Genomic DNA, 20,080 nt, shown 5'->3' with positions numbered 1-20,080 from the left:
CATCTAATTTATATGTGTATAACAGTTATACCACCATGTAGGAGAAACTGAACCAATAGTTAAGGAGCCCTGGTAGAGGAGTGGTGAAGTGCTGGGCTGTGAACCCCAAGGTCAGCAGTTTGAAACTACCAGCTGCTCCGTGGAAAACACGCAGGCTTTCTATTCTCACAGAGATTCAGTCTTGGAAACCTACAGGGGCAGACCCACTTTGTCCTGTTCAGATGCTATGAGTCAGACTCGACTTGATGGCAGCAAGTTTGAAATAAGTATTTGTTTAATAATTAAAGCCTCTAATAAACTTTTATTGGTGAAATATTGGTTTTTATGGTAATTAGTATTTTCTTAATGCATTTCAAATTATTATCTGAAAACATTCAACCCACAATCCTTAACATCTTCTCACATCTTATTCCCACTCTTTCTTCATACAGTTAAAGAATCACTCTTATAAACTGTCACGTAAGTGCATAATGGCTGCAAGCCAAGATAGAAGTTAAATAACTCTGTTGTGAAGTATTAAGGATATCAGAAAGGGGGAAAATATATAATGAATTGATATTAAATGACATTTTTGGCAGTATAAAGATCAGAATTTTTTCTGTGTTGTCATTTCAACCAGTATTCTCAAATGTAGCTTGATGCTCACATAAAGGACCCTGGGCGGCTCAAGTGGTTCATGCTCCCTGGTAACGGTAACAAAAGATAGGCAGTTTGAGACTACAGCACTGCTAAAGAAGATACCGTCTGGTGACCTGCTCGTACAGATATCAGCCACGCCAAGCCTCCCGGAGTAGCTCTCTCTGCTACACACACAGGATGCCGGGAGGCAGAGCAGTGACACAACGCACCAGTGATTTCACAGAGGAATATCTGGGATGTTTATTTTCTGTAAGGAGAGACTTCCTTTCTTCTCTTTCAACGGTAAACAAATCAATGCAAAACCTTTACTCAGCCTTCCCTTCTCTTACACTTTTAGATATAATCGAGCTTTTATCGGGTGAACTACCTATGAACCAACTACTGGAATTTGGATTGTGAGGATACTAAAAACCATTGTTGTGTAGCGCACGATAGTAATATCGAGGGTAGAACACCGTAGTAATTTGGCCTGTCACTTTGATAATTAATCCCCTTTTTAACAACAGGCCCTGTATTGAGGAGTGGGAGGTATTCCTAGAATATAATCTCAAAAACACATAATGTTTTAATGACTCAACCTTCTGTTTTAATGGCTCAATTTTCAACTAATAGATGGCTGTTGGCAACTTCAGACTTTCTACATATGGCTGAATTATTTGTTTCTGACACATACTCATCTTCTTATTCAAAATATCAATCACCCTTCAATGCTTTCAGATCCTACATCCTAATTCTAGCATTGCTTGGTCACTGCAAACAACACCAACCTTCCTTTTCTTGAAGGTCTACAATGCATTATCATCCCATGCAGCATTTTATGAACTATATTGTTCATACAGAAGCCTAATTTCTCCAGATGGATTTAAGGTCAAAGAGTATACCGTTAGCTTCTTTTATAATGCTCTTATCACGATATAAGGGGAAACCTTATGATACTGAGAAATTACCTTTATTCTCATTTTTGGACCAATAATTTATTTAAACACCCCTCTCAGCGAAAAGTAAAATACGTTATCCATTAAACATAAAAAAGGCAGTAGGCACATGAACTTTGTTTTGAGTCCAATTTAAGTAATTTAATTGCATTCCTGCAATATATGTAATGAAATATGACAAAAGTAGGTAGTAAATGAATGCAGTGCACACTAGAATCTTTCATTCAAGAATTTTCTATAATCTTGAATACTCTAGGAATGTAAAATGAAACTTCTGCTCAATTTATTTGAATGTGGGACCTTTTTCCCGTGAAAAACCTCTCTTTAAAAGCTGAGCACCACCAGCACCACTATTCTGATGCTCCAGAGCGCCCCTAGCGTTGTCTCTTAGAGACTGAGAACTGTTGTCAGTAATTACCAAGAGACGGCACACCGAGACCTGTCCATCAAAATACACTTTCACTACTCAGGAAAATTAAAGTTTAAGTTGAGCTTGTTTACTTGACTTATATTTAATATTTCATTAAATAAAAGCATAGTCATTCATAGAATTAATTTGATTTTAATCTGCTACAGTATTTCAAATATAGAAACACAAATTACTGTGTTTTTTAAGAGATAAGAAAAGGCAAAATATGTTTACTTCTTAGTACTGAAAGTCTATTTCCAAGGGTTGGTATAAAATGTAGTTTTATAAGAAAGCTTGCTTTATGATGCTAGTGAGTGTTAAGTTTTCATTCCTACTTTGTGTGTGCCTACATTTACACCATTCTTTTGTGAGAGATGTGAAAAATGAAAGAAATAGGAAACACCCACTTTCTTACTATTTAAAGCATGCCATCAATTTATTTTGTCATATTTGTGTCAATTGTTTTTTCTAAATAAGCAATGCAACTGCAGATACCACCAAGCCTTTCATCTCTTGAGCAAATACTAACTGAACACCTACTCTGTGTCAGGCCCTATGCTAAGCAGCAACACTGAGTGACAAATGAATCAGATGTTTGGTCTGCAATTATGCATCAGGCAGTTTGGTGAAGGCAACACAAATAAGTCGAAGAAACAATTAAAACTGACATGGTATGGAAGAAAAATACCAAGCAGCCATTCTATGAGAGAAATTCTACTGACAATGATGAGCGATCAGTGCTTTTCTGTTTTCTTCGGCAAAGCACACAGGGAAAGTTCATTCAGTACACACAATGACTACCTTACAGTGTTAGGATCAATGCTCAGGGAGAGCTGAGAAGGGCCGGCAGACACAATGAGAAAGCACTGGCTCGTCTTTGGTGGGGAGAGTGGTAGGTGAGGAGTGCAGGAGGTAAGGTCAAGGAAGTAAAGTTTGCGTTGAGATGTGAGGGAATGTACAGGGGTTATCTAGGCCAGGGGTAGGTGGGGTAGCAGTGAGAAAAGTGCCCTTTCCAGACACAGGGGGACAGCACATTTGAAGACTTTGAGGAAAAACAAATAAAGAAGAATTATATAAAGATCAATGTGAGTGATATTCAGAGAATAAAGAGCAGGCAGGACAATAAAACACGAGGTTGGAAAGGTGGTGCTTAGGCAGGGGTCAGAAAGACTAATTAACTAGATTACATGGCGAAAAGGCCATTGGGGGCATCTGCAGTGGTGAAAGGCTAACTGCTTAGACGAGGGAGTGCGCAGAGATGAGACGGCAGGGATGCAGAAATCAGACAGACGGAAGTGGCCTTTAAAATGCACAGGAAGAGAGACAGTTGAGCGGCATGTATCAAGAATGACATCTGGAGGCATGATGACGCTGAAAAATGATGGACGAAGAGATCTGGAGAGTAAGCTATATATTTTCTTTTTGGTCTGAGGTAACTGACATATTCAAAGGAGATGTCGAGGAGGCAATTGGATGAAGCTGGGAGTGGCGTGGGTTGTAGTTCTCATAGGCAGCCCACACTGCAATGTAAACGTGTATCTACAATATGCTTTATATTTATACAAGAAAGGAAAAACAGAGGAAAAAGAGGTAGAACAAGTGAGACAGAATGGTTTTCTTTCCATCTGAGATGGAATCAATTCCTAAGTAAGGCCCTTCTAACCACCCCTTATGTGCTGTATTACAGTCTAGCCTTCTTATGCTTGTGACAACAATTCCACTTTGGAGGGAGTTCTCTGACAGGCTAAGTGATTATTAGTGTTTTCACTTTCTCTTCTATATAAATTAAGTCAATTTAAGACTTTCCATGCTTTTGCATCAGTATGGAGAAATATAAAGAATGATCTATATCCTTCAAATAATACAGTACCATAGTAACCCAAAACATGGATATGTGAACTCACTTTTAAAAAATGTTAAAATTAGTTTTAAAATCAAGCTTACTATTGGTTATTTTAAATTTTGTTGTTGGCTGTTACAAACTGAGTATTGACTTAACAACTCTTCAAAAAAATTTTTTTTTAGTAAAAAGCAAATGCCAAAAAGGGCTTACCTGAAAGCAAGAAAATTCAATGTAGTCCCTTATTAAAAAAGACAAGTGATATCTACCCTACATATTCTGCTTCAACACAATGTTGCTAGATTTATTCTTAGTTTAAGTCAGTTGTTGGAAAGTTTTTATAGTATTATTTTAATTTGTTACATACCAGTTAGCAATGTCCTTGTGAGCTACTAAATTTTGAAGAAATGCTTGTAATCCCAATTGTCTATCTTCTAAGAAGTCAGCATTGTAATTATCTTTAAACCAGCGTTTTGGTGGAAGTGCTAGCCGAAAACCTGGAAACATCTCTTTTAACTGAAAAAGAAAACACAACATGAGACTCAATTACATCAATTCTACAATAGTTATCTTGACTATGAGAAAGCATTAATCAATCTTAAGAAAATTAAAGTCAGGTCAGCTCGTTATGCCTGATGGCTTTATTTTTTTATTTCTATCAGTTACATATAGTTAAAAGTGCTAGTTTTTTGATAGCAACTATATGTACTAAACAATATTTTATGTCAAACAAACTACATGAGAAAAAGAAAACTGTTGTGAAATAAGCTCTCGTGATAACAAACAATCTGATATTAAAGATCATGCAGTTTGATTAAAATTATTTCCTAGTGCATAAAAGTCATACTTAAATGTTATCTTACGTCAATTACATATGTGTGACTATATTAACGAAATAGCATAAGGAATTTGACGACATTAGCTGTATCATGAAGAGTTCATATATCCAACATGGCCAAATGGTTTCTTATATCATTTCATTGTGAAATGGGGAAATTGCCTTATATATGAACAGAATGTATTGAAATTATCCATTAACTACTAAAAGGCTTAAGATGTCCCAGGTGCCAGCTCCTGTATTTCTGAGAAGAAAGTCGCTGTGCTGAGAAAGCACAGCCACTGGAGTTGGCCTGCGCTTGACTCACTCTCTCTCAGAGTCCCACACCTATTCACCAGCACTCCTAATTCCGACTATCTATGTCCATGAAAGGTGTCAATCTTACTTATTGTATTTGTCCTACTCTTTCTATGAAATGTGTGCTTACTATTCTTATCTCTCTTTTTGAAAGGGGGATGTGTAGGAGGAGGGTTAAACTGACTTTATTTCCCTACATAAAAAGGGTTAGTTCTAAATTTATACTACTAAAAATGGAGTCTGCTTAATTTTAAAAAACGTATAAAATTTGAAAATTATATACAAAATTATGGCAATTTTAAAGGAAAAGTTTTTGTGACAGTAAATTCTTTACATATTTTTGTCACTCATATTTTTGTATTGATTATTCTGTGTACATCATTTACTTTATTTTCTACTAAGAGAAACTTTAAAGGAAAACTAAAAGTTCCTTGTATCTGGTAACTTTATAAATGACTTTGATCTTCCTGTTTAAGCACCTAAAACAATTAAGAGTATAGAATTATAGGTTTTTAATCCAATGAAGCTAAGGACCGGTAATAAAATTCATTTTTGATGGTACTAAATTACAAACACCTCTTTAATATCTTGGCCCACAAAAACATACATCTCAACAGCACCTTAGTAGAGGCTAAAACCAGTTTGGCATTCTCTGACTTTTACATTGACGCTGAGGCTGGCAGTCGATCACTGTCAACTCTCATGAACAGGGTTTCGCACCATCAAGCACTGAAGTGCAGACTGAGGAAGAAGTGCTGACTCATCCAGAGGAGGAAAGAGGAGGTGTTCCAAGGGAAAGAACAGGGCCAAGAACGTTTTCTATTCTAAGCACCTGTCTGTCAAAATGAGAGAGACATCTCTCTGGCTGTTCTAAGGTAACCTTGCTTGGTCTCTCAAGACACCCATAAATCACTCACTGCTACTCTTGGTAAAACCGATTTTTCTCTTGGTTTCCACAATACCCAAGACTTGCCAACTCTCCCTCACCATTTTCCTCTGGCTCTCTGGTCAGCAGTTTCCTTAATCCATGACTGTTCCTATAGGAAGAGTAGGCTGGTTCCCATCTTTGACCATGAAGCGCACAGTCAACCACAAACAAAACGAGAATGAACAAAGCTCTCTGGTCAGTATCGTTAGGGCTGAAACTGGCCCGTACCCGTGAGTTACACAGGCTCAATGCCAGCAACGTGACCGTGTCAGAATCATGGGAAATGTTAGGTTGTCCTGTATAAAGGACAATTCAGTAAAAATACCACTGAAATGTTTATCAACTTGATGTACTGAAAATTTATTTTTCCTGGGATTTTTGTCATATTAAATACTTTACATATTTATTGGCCATTCATATTTCTTCTATGGATTATTCTGTTTACATCATTTGCATTTCCACTTTTGGCTATATAATTTTTTAGTCCTTTTTACAAATACAAGTTTACGCTTACATTATTTGCTTCATATGTATAGAAGATAAACAGATGTTCCATGACCTTTACCACTAGTTTTCCATAAGTAACTTTGTTATGTCCCTTGCTGATTCCGACTCAGAGTGCATCTACAGGCCAGAGAAGAACTGCCCCAGAGGGTTTCCAAGGCTCTCATTTTTTTTGGGGGGGGGGCAAGCATATAGTCCACGTATCATACATTTAACAGTTCAATCATATCAAGAAGAGCTGTACTATCATGACCACAATCAATTTTAGATTTTCTTCTTTCTTGTACTCATTGTTATGAGCTCCCCATTTCCCTCAATATCCCATCACACCCCCAAGGAACTATTAATCCAGTTAAAGTTTCTATAGACAGACTTATCTTGCATTTTATGCATAGAAAATATATACACACAAAAATCTAACAATAACAAATTAGAGAAAAACCTCAATTGAAGAGAAAACAGAAAATATTAAACACTAGCAGAAATTTTTAAAATGGTCAAAAGGAAGAGCAAATAATCAAGTGTGAGAGTTTAAGCTGACGGCATGTGCAATGACCCACTTTCCGGCGCACTCTGCAGGAGCAGGGCTCCTCACCTGCCTGGTCCCTGGTTAGGGGGCTTCACCAGAGACTTCACCCATGTGCATTTCCCCTGTACTTGTTTTCTTAAATAAACAACTTTTATACGGATCAAGAGAGAGACCAAATGATAACCTAACTGTATCTGCCATAATCAATTTTATAATGCTCTGTCTGATAACAAGGCTTTTCAAATGCCTAGAATCTATATAGTGACTCTTACTAATGGATTCTGGGCTCCCACTGTCATCTAAACCCTTCCGCACACCAGCTGTTCACAATTTAAGCTGCTGTTATTCCTTACGTGGAGCGGCTGGTGGTTCAAACTGCTGATCATTTGGACAGGAACCGAGCACTGAGCCACTGTGCCTGCCACACAGTAAAAAAGAGTTCTTCGATGTAATTACGATGACTAATCAGCTTACTTTAAGATGTGGAGATTAACTGTAGCCTTATATTAGCCCTTCAAAGGCAGGGTTTTCTCTGGCAGAGATTCAAAGAACAAGGATCTGACATACTACTGCTGGCCCTGAAGCGGGAGAGGCGCGTGCAGGGACCACAGAGTAGTCGCTAGGAGCTCTAACAGCCGTCAGGAAATGGGAACCCTGCTTCTTTCTAAAACTCCACGGAGCGGAAGACGGCCACAAACCTGAATGAGCTTGAAGATGCTTCTTCCCCAGTGACGCCAGGTAAGTGCCACGTTCGGTGGGTTGCTTGCTTTTGACTCCTACAAACCTAATTAGTGAGCCTACTGAAACCACGCAATAACAAACTGATGTTATTTTAAGCCACTAAGTTTGTGGATATTTGCAACATGAAGAAAGTAACACAATGTGTTAAATTAATTTTTGTTCATTTTCTTATAATCATATAATTTGGAGGTCTTATGATATGTCTCTCCAAATCTACAAAGCTAAATAATCGTTTTTCTTTGACCAATTTCCAGGTGTAACACTTTTACTGCTTTCTTCGTAAAAATAAAACTATGTTTATTGATTGGAGTCTAGGCTACTAGAGCAAAATGAAAAACTTTCACTCAAAGAATTAACACCAAGGGGAAAAGTACAAGAAATGAGTCTAAGGAACAGGTAATCCAAAATGGAAAAGTCAGTTTGGATTCATTAAACAACTTACTCTGTCATTAAGTCTAGAGAAGTCGGTGTATCTTCTAAAAACTACCCAGCTTTCTTCTGGAGTTTTCTTTACTAGTATTTTATATACCTATAGAAAGAAAACATAAAGCTATTTAAAATTCAAACAAAATATTTTAAAATCTTTTGACAACTAAGATTAAAACACTTAATTTCTTTTCAGTTTATGTAAGAATTGTAAGCTAGGATACTTTTAAGTTTTAAATATTTGGAATGCATTGAATAATAAAGCTTTCTAATTTCATATCAACATCTGTGAATGCTAGTCTTAAAGACAATCACATAGGAGTATTTTTGAAATGGTGATATAAGAATATAGATATTACATGGATCATAAATAATCAACATATTGTTACTTGTCACTAAAAGCCAACTTTTAGAGATACGTTATATGAAAAATTGGACACAAAATGTTTCGATGCGTCTGTAATAATAACAGTGAACTCATCAGCTTCCAAATATGCTTGATGTCAAAATATTCTAGGGCTGGCAGAAGATTCGATTATGCTTGACGCTGTGAAAAAAAGCCACTCTTCCTACATAATTAACTTTTTCACTCAGTAACTATGATGCCGTTTTCAAATATAACCCAATACTTTAATATTAAAGGCTGAAATCCACACTAAAAGAGCTACCATGGTAGGTAAGAAGTACATATTTCTGTAAATAAGCATAATTATCTAGGTTATTAAAACAGAAAAACTTGGCTGAAACAAGTCTATATTTTTAAAGAGCTAATTATGAAGAAACTATCTTATAAGTAGTTTTAAAATTTATTTTGAGAAATGATGCCAGGTGTCAACAGTTTGAAACCACCTCCTGCTTGTTAGGAGAAAGAGGGGCTTTCTACTCCGGTCAGCAGTGCCAGGTTCGGGAATGCACAGCGGCAGAGCCACCTGCCCGAGAGTGTTGCTCTGAGTTGGCACTGACTTGACGGCTATGAGTGATTTTGTGAAAGTGCTACTAAACACTAAAGATAGCTTTCCTAGCTGGTCTTAGCACAGTATTCTGGGACATGGTACATATATGGTATCTGTTGAATGAGTGGAGCTCTTCAAGAAAAAAGAACTTCTTTAAAGGTGGCTCCGCGGTCATTTGCAACGGTAGTCCTAGAGCGGTACTCTAGCCACCGGCTACTGACCACCAGAAATACAAGGAGACCAAACTGAAATGTGGAACGAGCATGAGAACCACCACAAGATTTCAAAGACTTCGTATGAAAAACGCAAAGTTTTATCACTAAAATCGTTTTAATTAATAAATCATTTCATTGGGGGCTCTTAAAGCTCTTGTAACAATCCACACATCAATTATATCAAACACATTTGTGCATGTTGCCATCATTTTCAAAACATTTACTTCTGTTTGAATTCTTGGTATCAGCTGCTCATTTTTCCTCCCTCCTTTATCCTTCCACCTTCCATCGATCCCTGATAAATTATTATTTTCACATCTTACACCCTCCGCTATCTCCTTTCACCGTTTCTGTTGTTCCTCCCCCTGGGGGAAGGAGGTGTTATATGCCATTTGGTGACCCGTTCCTACCCCTTCTCCCCCCACTTTCACCCTACCCTCATGGTATCATTAAAATGGTTTTTATCTTGATTAAATGTTGAAATCAAACTTTGGATATAATACATTAAATAACATATAAAAATAATTTACCTATTTCCCAATTTTTGTGGCTCCTAGAAAACTTTAAATTATAAATGTCCCTTGTATTTATGGATCATCTATTTCTTTTGGACAGTGCTGTTCTTGGGATTATTCATTATTTAGGGATTACAGATCATGCTTCCCATTTGAATTTTCTCCCCTTCAAACTCCTCCCTGAGCTCTTAAGGAGGGAGTGTCAGCAAGGGGTAATAATAAATCCCTTAGCTTTAAAGTAAGACACCAACTCACTTATCTTATTAACACAAAAGGTAGGGAGCAAGACTATTTGGATATCCTTTAAAGTCTGCAGAAAGTTCCGATCTGAAATAGTTGTACTAGGAATACAAAAGAAATATTGTTTTTAGAAGTTAGTGGGAAACAATGGTGGATGGGTGGTACTGGCTTTAAAACTGTAAGCATGTATGCTTGTTACATGAAAAAAGTTAATTCCATAGGATAATTAAGTTTATTGAAAAATAATCCATATGCACTTTGTTTTCACATTTTGGAAAAATAAACCCTGTCCCATCCCCCAACTAAGTGACTACTTTACCTCTGTGGCTCCTAAAGGTTCTTGTTTCACTTGGCAAGAGACAATGTAGACTTTTGGGTTGTTTCTTTCTAGAAAGCTTACTTTCTAGCATTCTATTTATTTAAGTAGTGTTCTTTAAAAGAAAACTTTATAGTACTGATTATTCCCTGGTCTATGCTTAAATAATGCACTTTCTATATAGTTCACTTTTAAGGGTTTTTAAACAACTTACAGTGAATTATAAAACACGTACAGAAAAAGCACACCAATCACAAGCATCACACTTGATGAATTTCCCCAAAAGCACTACAGCACTCAGAGGAGGAGGCAGAACCTAATCAATGGCACAAGCCTACCAACAGTATGCTTCTTTCCCAGCCCCGTTTCCCATCCATTTCCAATCACATTTTATTTAAAACCCTTTTGGAAGGCTTTTGACACTCTCTTTATTATCAGATTTCAATAGTCAATCTGAATATTTTCTCCAGTTAAGAGCTCAATTCAAATGAACCTATCTAGGAGAAATTATTTTACAAACTCAAGATTCAAGCTTGTGTCTCCAGCTGTGTTCTGCACGGAATTCTACACATTTCCACCTACAATGGGGCTCCTGAAAGTTCATGACAAAACTCAACAAGATAATGGAATTTTCCTATGAACTTTTTGAGGCCCCCTCATACATGTACTCTCACACACATACACAAAGTGTTCACACACACCCCACATATATTCATACATACACGTACTTCACATCACCATCTCAATATCTAATACACTCTAACAGACATCTCCCTAAGCATGTCTAAAACCAAATCCCGATCTTCCTCATCTAATTAAATAGCAATCTTATTGTTCTCATTCTACAGGCACAAAATATGGGGTCAGTTTCTTTTCTCCTGTGCCACTTCTAAGTCATCAGGAAATATTGTTGGCTCTACCTTCAAAATATGCTTAGAATTCAGCAATACTTATCACATGCTCTGCTGTGCCAAATCACAACCATATCTTTCCTGGACTCCTGCAAAATCCAACTTTATGGTCCCATCTGCCCCCATGAAAGCCTTTTAAAACATTTAGTTAAATGGCTCTTTAAAAAAAACCAACAAAAAACCTTTTAAGAGTTCCATTTCATCCAAAGTTCTTACAGTAAGCTAGAATGGTCAGTATGGTCTGCCATTCTCTTACCTTTACCTGTTATCTCATTATCTACACCTGTTTACTCTGCTCTCAGCCACAAGGACCTTTCTGCAGTTGTCTTTCCTGAAATAACCTATGTGATAGCTTCCTCTTAGTGTTAAAATCTTTTAGGTGAGCCCTTGGCTGATAGCGATCACCATCCCAGGGTTGGAGAAACTCCCTACCCCACTGCCATGCTTTATTTCCTCTGTAGCACAGATCCTCCTTGTACCACACGTTAGAAGACTCTGCTCATTTACCTATTTCTTATTCTTTTAACTTTCTTTGCTTCTTCCTCTTCAGTGTCCTGGAAAACTATATTGGCATTCAGCTATATTAAATACCTACAAACTTATATTTATACACATTTCACCTCAATTAATGTTAAACATTCACTTCTCCTTAATAAAGGTAAATCGATGTAAAAAATGAATCACAAGCTTATTTCCAAAATGAATCTCTCAAAAAAAATCAGTTCTACAGGTTTGCCTTTATATCAGAGGTTTTGAGAAAACATAACTCCAAAGATCAAATCTATTTTTAAACAAAGTATCTCAATCTTTCTTTCTTGAACTTCTTCCCGGTCTCCCACAAAGTTAGAGTATGAAATGTTGACTTAAACATCAAGATTGCTAGGTACAATGTCAACATGCATCAATTAGCAATGAACAGATAGAAAGCAAGAAGGAAAAACTGCTCACAAGAATAACAGAAACATCCACACCAGGAAACACAGGTAACTAAATATGTAAGACCTCGGCACGGAAAATTACAAACCATAACTCATCATTTAAATAAGTTACGTTTGTTTACCAGGCTCAATAGTGTCAACACTGTTCTCCCTAGAGTTATCTGTAGATTCAGCACAATCCCGATGCAAAGGGCCAAGAGAGCAGGCGCTGCTGAAAAAGAATCTCAAGAGTAGATCTCCAGACCCACCCACAGCTGTAGCAGTTAAGGCTGTGTGGAACTGGTACAGCGATGGAAAATGAACCCCATGTACAAAAGCAGGCCCATCTATTTATGGTCATTTGATTTTGTTTTAAATCATTTTATTAGGGGCTCATACAACTCATCACAATCCATACATACATCAATTGTGTAAAGCACACTTGTACATTCATTGAATGGTCACTTGATGTATGAAACAGGCAGTAGTACACATCAGGTAGAGCAATAGCCTTTTCAGAAAAGCCAGATCAACTGATATCCACGTAGATTTAAAAAACTATATCTTGACCCTTAGCACACACCATGGACAACAATTAATTCAGATGGTTTACACATTTAAACATCAGTGGTCAAACAATAAAGCTTTTAAAGAAAATAAAGGACAACATGATTTTAACTTTTGGAGTACACAAACATTTCAAAATGTGCTAATCATAAATGAAAAATTAATAATCAAGGCCATCTTAGAGTTGAGAACTTTTGTTTATTGAGTATATCATTGAGAGAGGAAAAAGCAAACAACACAGTAAGAGATGCTACTCACAATATAAAAATGTCCCTGAAAAGAGACATATCTACGTGCTTAGAAAAACACAAATCAAAATGGAAAAGATAATGCCAAAAGAAAAAGGAGCAAAGTTACTGGTGTCACAAGAGCTTATCTATATGAGAAAACACACACACACACACAAACACACACACACACGGAGGGCTGAGGAGTTGATGCCAAGGGCTTAAGTGGATAGCAAATGTTTTGAGAATGATGAGGGCAATGAATGTACAAATGTGCTTGACACAATGGATGGATGTATGGATTGTGATAAGAGTTGTATGAGACCCCAATAAAGTGATTTTTTTAAAAAGAGAGGGCTTCAATAGCTCTTTTTAAAAAGAAATCATTTTATTGGGGGCTCTTACACTTCTTAGCACAATCCATCCATCCATTGTCAAGCACATTTGTACATTTGTTACCATCATCATTCTCAACTAGTTTTCTTTCTACTTGAGCCCTTGATACCAGCTCATTTTCCTTCCCTCCTTCCCGCTACCCCTTCCATCATGAAGTCTTGATAATTTATCAATTACAATATTGTTATATCTTACACTGTCCGATGTCTCCCTTCACCGTTTCTATGGTCCATGCCCCAGAGAGGTTATAAGTAGATCCTTGTAATCAGTTCCCCATCTTCTACCCCGCTTTCCCGCCACCCTCCAGTTATCGCCACTCTCACCACTGGTTCTGAAGGGATCATCTGTCCTGGATTCCCTGTGCTTCCAGTTCCTATCTGTACCAGTACACATCCTGTCCTTTCATGTCCTTCTTCATTTGCAGAAACAAAAAGAAGTTGCATGGAATGAGGTTGACATGAAACTGCTTTCATGACAAAATTCACTGTGACTAGAGAGAAGCTTCCCAGGTGATGCCACTGGGTGCACTAACTCAGAGGGAGCTGCTCTATGCTTGCCTAATGGGAGAATGCGTTCAATGAAGCTCTGCTGGGCAGAGCTTTGGGTTTTTGTGTGTGAGGGAGAGGGGGGATACGCTCTCATATCCCAAGTCAAAAGTACTAGGGGTTAAAAAAATAAAGCCTTGAGCTGCAATACTGAAAGTCTCCATGGGAAAATATTGAATGATACAGGAAACATAAAAAGATGGAAGGACCGAGTAGTCACTTTACTGAAGAGAATTTCTTAATTCTCAATCATTTCAAGAGCTAATATATGATCATGAACCAATGGTTTGAAGGCAAAATCCAAGCTGCACCAAAGGCACTCCTGGAAATTAAGGAGTTGATTTAAGTTTACTAACTAAAATGTTTCAATAACTGACATATCGCTGGAAGCACTCACTAATCTATGCCAGGAAATTTGGAAAACAGCTACCTGGCCAACCAACTAGAAGAGACTCATATTTGAACTCATTCCAAAGAAAGGTGACTCAATACAATGCAGGCATTTTTGAACAATATCATTAACATATGCAGATGTCATGGATTGCATTATGTCTCCCCAAAAGATATGTTGAAGTCTAGCCCTTAGACCTGGGAATGTGACTGATTGTATATACTCGAGTATAAGCCGAGGCACCTATTTTACCACAAAAAACTGGGGGGCTTTTTGGGGGATAAAAAATGTGCTGAGACCTCAAGTCGTGCCCCATCAGCAGATGAAGGCCCTGAAGGTCCACTCTCACAGGCTTTACTGGACTGCCATCGCCATGGTCCACTCCACCCAAGACATCAACTCCTCACCCACAGTTCAAGTGCCCTAGGACCTGAGGGGCCCGTCCTGGCACACAGTCTCCAACAAGGTTGCTTCTATTCTTTTAAATTGGTCAAAGGGAAGGTCAAATGATAAGACATTTCCTTTGAACCTCTGTCTGTCATAATTGACTTTACTGTGCTCTCTGACTGTTAACAAGGCTATTCATACCCCCTTAACTATGGTCAGAGGGGACTCGCGGGAGGCTTCATCCATATGTGAACCCTGAAAATGGGGTTTTGGGGGCTCCACTGTTATTCACAGCCTTATGCAAACCAAGTGTTCACCATTTAAAGTATGATGCTGTTCCTTGCTTTTGATTTGGATCGCCTAGGCCAGTGTGTGTCTTCCATGTGGACTTAGTTGGTGCAGTAGCAGATGAGTTTTAATAACTAGACTGAACCACTCCCTCAGTTCTGGAAATTTAACAACTAGCTCCTTGGAGCTGATAGGACTGGTTCCAGCAGACCACTGGCTCTGACTTCCCCTCCCAGGCCCACCTTCAATGGGTCCCTCAAAAAGCTGCCCCCAAACCTGATAGCTACTTCCAACATACAATTCCCAAGCCTGATCATAAGAACAAAGAGAACTCACTTCCTTTTGCTCATGCTTGCTTCTCCCCGAGCCCTCATCTTGGTGACCCGCTCCATTGTCCACAGGGAACACAAGCCAGTAACCACAGGATCACCCTCCCTCCTCCTGCAGCCCTCACACTGCCTCAGGCACCGACCACTCTCATCTCAGCACTCTTCCTCCGGCCCTGGCCTGGACCACACGCCCACTACCCCTCATCACTTCCTCCCCAGACTCCCCTCTGCTGGGCACTGCTTGCTTCGCCCACCATGAGCACTACTGACAGCCTGTCCCATTCCAGCCTGAGCAAAGTCAGGCTCTAGGTAGCCCAGATCCCAGCAGGTACTGCCCCTTGTCTTGCCTCTCCAGACCCCTTATGGACACATCCCACACACTCACCATCTGCTCCAGCTACAGAATTGACTTGTGACACACATCCTACTCCTCCAACCACCACATTCCACACGACCAGTCCCTAATTCTGACCGCGGTCTCATACATTCTTAGTCATTCCTTTGGACTCATCTCAAACAGTGTCTCCCAGAAGGCACCCCTTTCCTCAACAGACGCCATCCACTCCTTCATTAAAAAAAAAAAAAAAGGTGCTGAAAAAACTTGGTTTATACTCGATTATATGTAATTTAGAAATAGGGTCTTTGTAGATATAATAACTAAGTTGGTTAATACAGTCATATTTGAAGTAGGGCAGCTCCTAATCCAATATAATTGGATTTCTTATTACATAATTAAAATAAAAAAGAAAGACATAGAGAGAACTTAGCTGTGTGGAGGTGAAGGCAGAGATTGGAGTTATGCTATCACAAGTCAAGAAAAGCTTAGGCTTGCTGGTCCTCACTAGAAACAAGGAGAGAAGCATAGAACGGATTCTGGCTCAGAGGAAAGAACCCTTGCTAACATTGTGTGTCACACTTTGGCGTCCAGCTTTGTGAAAGGCCAAATTTTTCATGTTTTAAGTAATTCAATTTATGGCATTTTATAATGGTAGCCCTAGGCTACCTATTGAAAAAAAAATCACTGCTATCTTGTCCATTCTGACTATGAGTAACCCTACAGGATAGTTTCTGAGATGAAATTTTTACAGGAATAGAAAGCCTTATCATTTTATTTTTTTTCCTTTTGTTTCTTTAATCATTTTATTGGGGGTTCATACAACTCTTATCACAAACCGTACATATATCCATTGTGCCAAGCACATTTGTTGCCCTCATCATTCTTTTTTAAAAATTTTATTTATTTATTTTAAACATTTTATTAGGGACTCATACAACTCTTATCACAATCCATACACACATCAATTGTGTAAAGCACATCTGTACATTCATTGCCCTCATCATTTTCAAAGCATTTGCTCTCCACTTAAGCCCTTTGCATCAGGTTCTTTTTTATTCCCTCCCTCCCCGCTCCCCCTTCCCTCATGAGCCCTTGATAATTTATGAATTGTTTTGTCATATCTTACCCTGTCCAACGTCTCCCTTCACCCCCTTTTCTGTTGTCTGTCCCCCAGGGAGGAGGTCACATGTAGATCCTTGTAATCGGTTCCTTAAGCCTTATCTTTCTTCTATGAAGGTTTTGAACTACTGACTTTGTGGCTAGCAGGCCACTGGTAACACATTTCACAACCAGGTTATACAATAGGTCAGACAATATTTCACTTTCTATTGGTGCACTGCAGAAGCCAATACTTACAGTAAATTTAGCTCTTTCTTCCATCACCTCATAACCAAGTATAGTAGGTGTAGATGGTCTATCTTCCCAATTGGCTGTCTCAGGATGTTGTTCTTCGCTTTCTCTTGGTCTAGCAGAATACTCAATGGAAGAATCTGTACCTGTCAATTTAGTCCTAATGAGGGGACTGCAACAGACAGATGAAGCACTATCCATTTGATCGGGCACACTTGTCTGTTTATAATTACCCATATTTGAGTCTTCTAACTGGCCCTTCGAGGAGTTTGAGCTTGTTGAGCTACTCCCAAACGATGAACTCCTTTGGTTTCTGCTGGCTGTGAAACTGGAGGCAGAGTTTCTTATGGGCATAGGAACTGGGACATACGGAGTTGCCATCTTCTTTCAGCCTTTGCAACAAAGGCCCGCACACTGTGGGTCCAGGCACTCAGAGAACTAACATGCAATCCATTATTTTCTTCTTAGGAATGCACTCTCTATAACCGAGAGGGACATCATGAAAAATTAATCTTTAACCTGGAACATGATCCAAAAATAAAATAAAATATTCATTTAATTATATTTTTAGTTTTGTGTAACATTCGTTCATTTTGGAATGGACAAATGTCAATCATCCTTTAATCTCAAATCCAACTCTAAGGTCTCCTATTTTCTTAGTAAAAAGACAAGAGCTACTTACTACACACCCTGTTATGGGTCTTGTGTCACATGTTATTATTATTTTGTTTTACTTTATTACTCATGAAAGGTTTCTCTGATGTTTGTCTACACACAAAGAAGTAAATATACATTTTTACTAGGGTTCCAGTACATACATGCATGAGTTCACACCCCCCTCCAAGTGCATTTAAACATATCTGTAATCAGTGGATGGCTGCAAGGACTCTCTCAATATCTCAGTAACACACACATCTTAGTCTCCGTTGGATGCCTTCAGAAAAGGTCCAATCAGAGGAGATCTGATGGGACAGCTAACCACATGGCAGAGAGGTCAACACAGGTTATGGGGACTCATACTGATAGATTGTATCAAAGGAGGAAGATCATGGGGACTTACTGAAAACTTCATTTGTGAGAAAAAGTCCAGGAATATAGTCCTGAGGAATTCTTTTCCATCATGACAACACACCTGCTCATTGACCAAGGGCATCAATGGCTGTCACGAGAACTTGGTTGGGAAACCTTACTGCTTTCACCCTCCAGCTCTACTCTTGCCCCTCTAGACTTATTTTTGTGTCCTAAACTCAGAGAACAGTTAAAAAGGAATATAAGTCTCTTGAGGTTGCCCAAAGAGTGAGAATTCTCTAGGGCAGAGGTCAGTAAGATAGAAATCTGTTTAGGGTTGCTATGAGTCAGAATCCATTGAATGGCAGTGGGTTTGGGGCATTACCTTTCGTTTGAATTAGTGAAACTCAAGAGACTTATACCCAGTAATATATGAGGCAGCAGCTCAGCAGCCACATGGTAAATAGCAACTGTTCTTTAAGTCAACATTTTATAGAATCCAAGATCAAATAGATTTAGGGGAAAAATCCAAAACAACTTTAATGAATTTAGTCAAATAAGGCCTAATGAACACTAAACCATTATTATTCAGCAAGGTTAAATGTTATTAAATATTCATCAAGATTTAAATGTTCTTCAGAGCTCTCCTTTGCCATCAACTGGGGAACTCAATCAATATTTCAAACTCATACTCTTTTGTAAAAAGATTAGTAAATCTTTTATGGTGTAATTTTATAAAAATACAAAAGCAAAGCTTTATCAGCCTCCTCAATAGAAAAATTACATGCAAATTTAGTCTCCCTCAGTCTACAGTCTGGGCGGCTGCGGTTCTTCCCCAGGCTGTTAAAAAGTAATGGAGAAATTGTATTAACTGGAGTCTCATGAAATGACAACACTTCAGATACCAAGTCTGCCTCCCCAACTCTATTTGTGCAACTCCACCGGCGGTAGAGGTAGGAATCGAATGGGACCCCAGAACCGGGAAAGAGGCGGAAAACCGACTTTTACCCTAGCACGTGAATTTGGGCAACCTCCCACGTCATCCAAGATCCAACAAACTCACGATGCTGATTTAGCGACCCGCCTGACGGGCCTCCCCGGCAAAAGATGTAAGTCACACGCCTGAAACCTCACCCTTCCTCCGGCTGGTGAGCTCCGTCTGCCCTTTGCCACTAGACGACTCGGGGCACTGGGAGGGCGGGCCTGGACACTGACCCAGGGGAGCGAGGCCGTCGGCTTTGACTTGGGCCCCGGCTGGGCGCGCTCGGAGGAGGGTCGTCCCAGTGCCACTCTGGAGACCTGCGCAGGCCCTCGGCCACCCCGCCGCGCGAGAAACGCGGGGGCGGGAGGAGGGTGCCGATCCCCGGGGAGTGCACGGCCCGAGGGTCTGGGACCCCGGAACCCTTCCCTCCGCGTGCCGGCACGGGCTGCACCCCCCCACCCTCAGAGAGGGGTCGTCCGTGACCCGGGGGTGGCCGGGAGCCCCCCCAACCCCCCGCACAGGTGGCTCCCGCCCGGTACAGCGCCCGCCGCCCGGTTCCTACCTCCGCAGTGCTCTTCCCGAGCCCTTCTCGGCGACGGTTCAGCCGCTCCCAGGCGAACCCCGGCTTTCGCCTCCTCCCACCCCGCCGAGAGGCTTCACGTGATCCCGGTGCAAAAAATAAAAACCGCGTCCTCCGCCTCCGCCCGCCCAGCCCCGACTGCCCGGCAGGGGTGCCGCGAGCGCAGCGAGCGCAGCGAGGGGGCGGGGCTGGCCGCCTATCCCGGACGTGACGTCAGCCCCAGGCGCCGCCCCTGAGCGGCAGCCCGAGTCCGGCGGCTCGCTTTGTAACTCCTGGCGGAACCTAGTCTTGTACGAACCCCACCTCTCCGCGCTAGCTTTGTTTTACGAACCATACTGCGGAGGCGTGGAGTCTGCAATACCTACTTTGTTACAGGAGTGATCCGAGGGTCCCATTCCCAGGAGTCTGCAGCCTACCTCTGTTTGGGCCCGTGCGTTGCATTATGGGAATTGTAGTCACCATCAGTTTGGGGGTGGTTCTTAATATACTGAGTGTAGATGGTTTTCCAAAATTAGCAGCGCGTGGAAGGAAGGCGATTGA

At 39.9% G+C, this 20,080-nt stretch overlaps 1 protein-coding gene across 2 annotated transcripts in view; it reads right to left on the bottom strand.

The window, feature by feature from the left end:
- The window catches only part of SNX16 (sorting nexin 16), a 33,984-nt gene extending 14,313 nt beyond the window's left edge, over positions 1-19,671 (bottom strand). Inside the window, exons 1-5 of one of the 2 annotated variants that reach the window (XM_075549533.1) lie at positions 19,523-19,671; positions 17,204-17,489; positions 16,977-17,116; positions 8,103-8,189; positions 4,191-4,339 (exon numbers count right to left, since the gene is read on the bottom strand). In XM_075549533.1, coding sequence (XP_075405648.1) covers positions 4,191-4,339; positions 8,103-8,189; positions 16,977-17,116; positions 17,204-17,351 — 524 coding nt within the window. In that variant the 5' untranslated portion in view covers positions 17,352-17,489; positions 19,523-19,671. Of the gene's footprint in view, positions 1-4,190; positions 4,340-8,102; positions 8,190-16,976; positions 17,490-19,522 lie in introns of both variants that reach the window. The other variant, XM_075549532.1, reaches the window with a different exon arrangement.
- Between the last annotated feature and the right edge of the window lie 409 nt (positions 19,672-20,080).

This window comes from Tenrec ecaudatus, chromosome 5, assembly GCF_050624435.1.
Source record: "Tenrec ecaudatus isolate mTenEca1 chromosome 5, mTenEca1.hap1, whole genome shotgun sequence".
Lineage (NCBI taxonomy): Eukaryota > Metazoa > Chordata > Mammalia > Afrosoricida > Tenrecidae > Tenrec > Tenrec ecaudatus.
The sequence above is the reverse complement of the archived record's forward strand: the minus strand, read 5'-3'. Positions and strand labels throughout refer to the sequence as shown.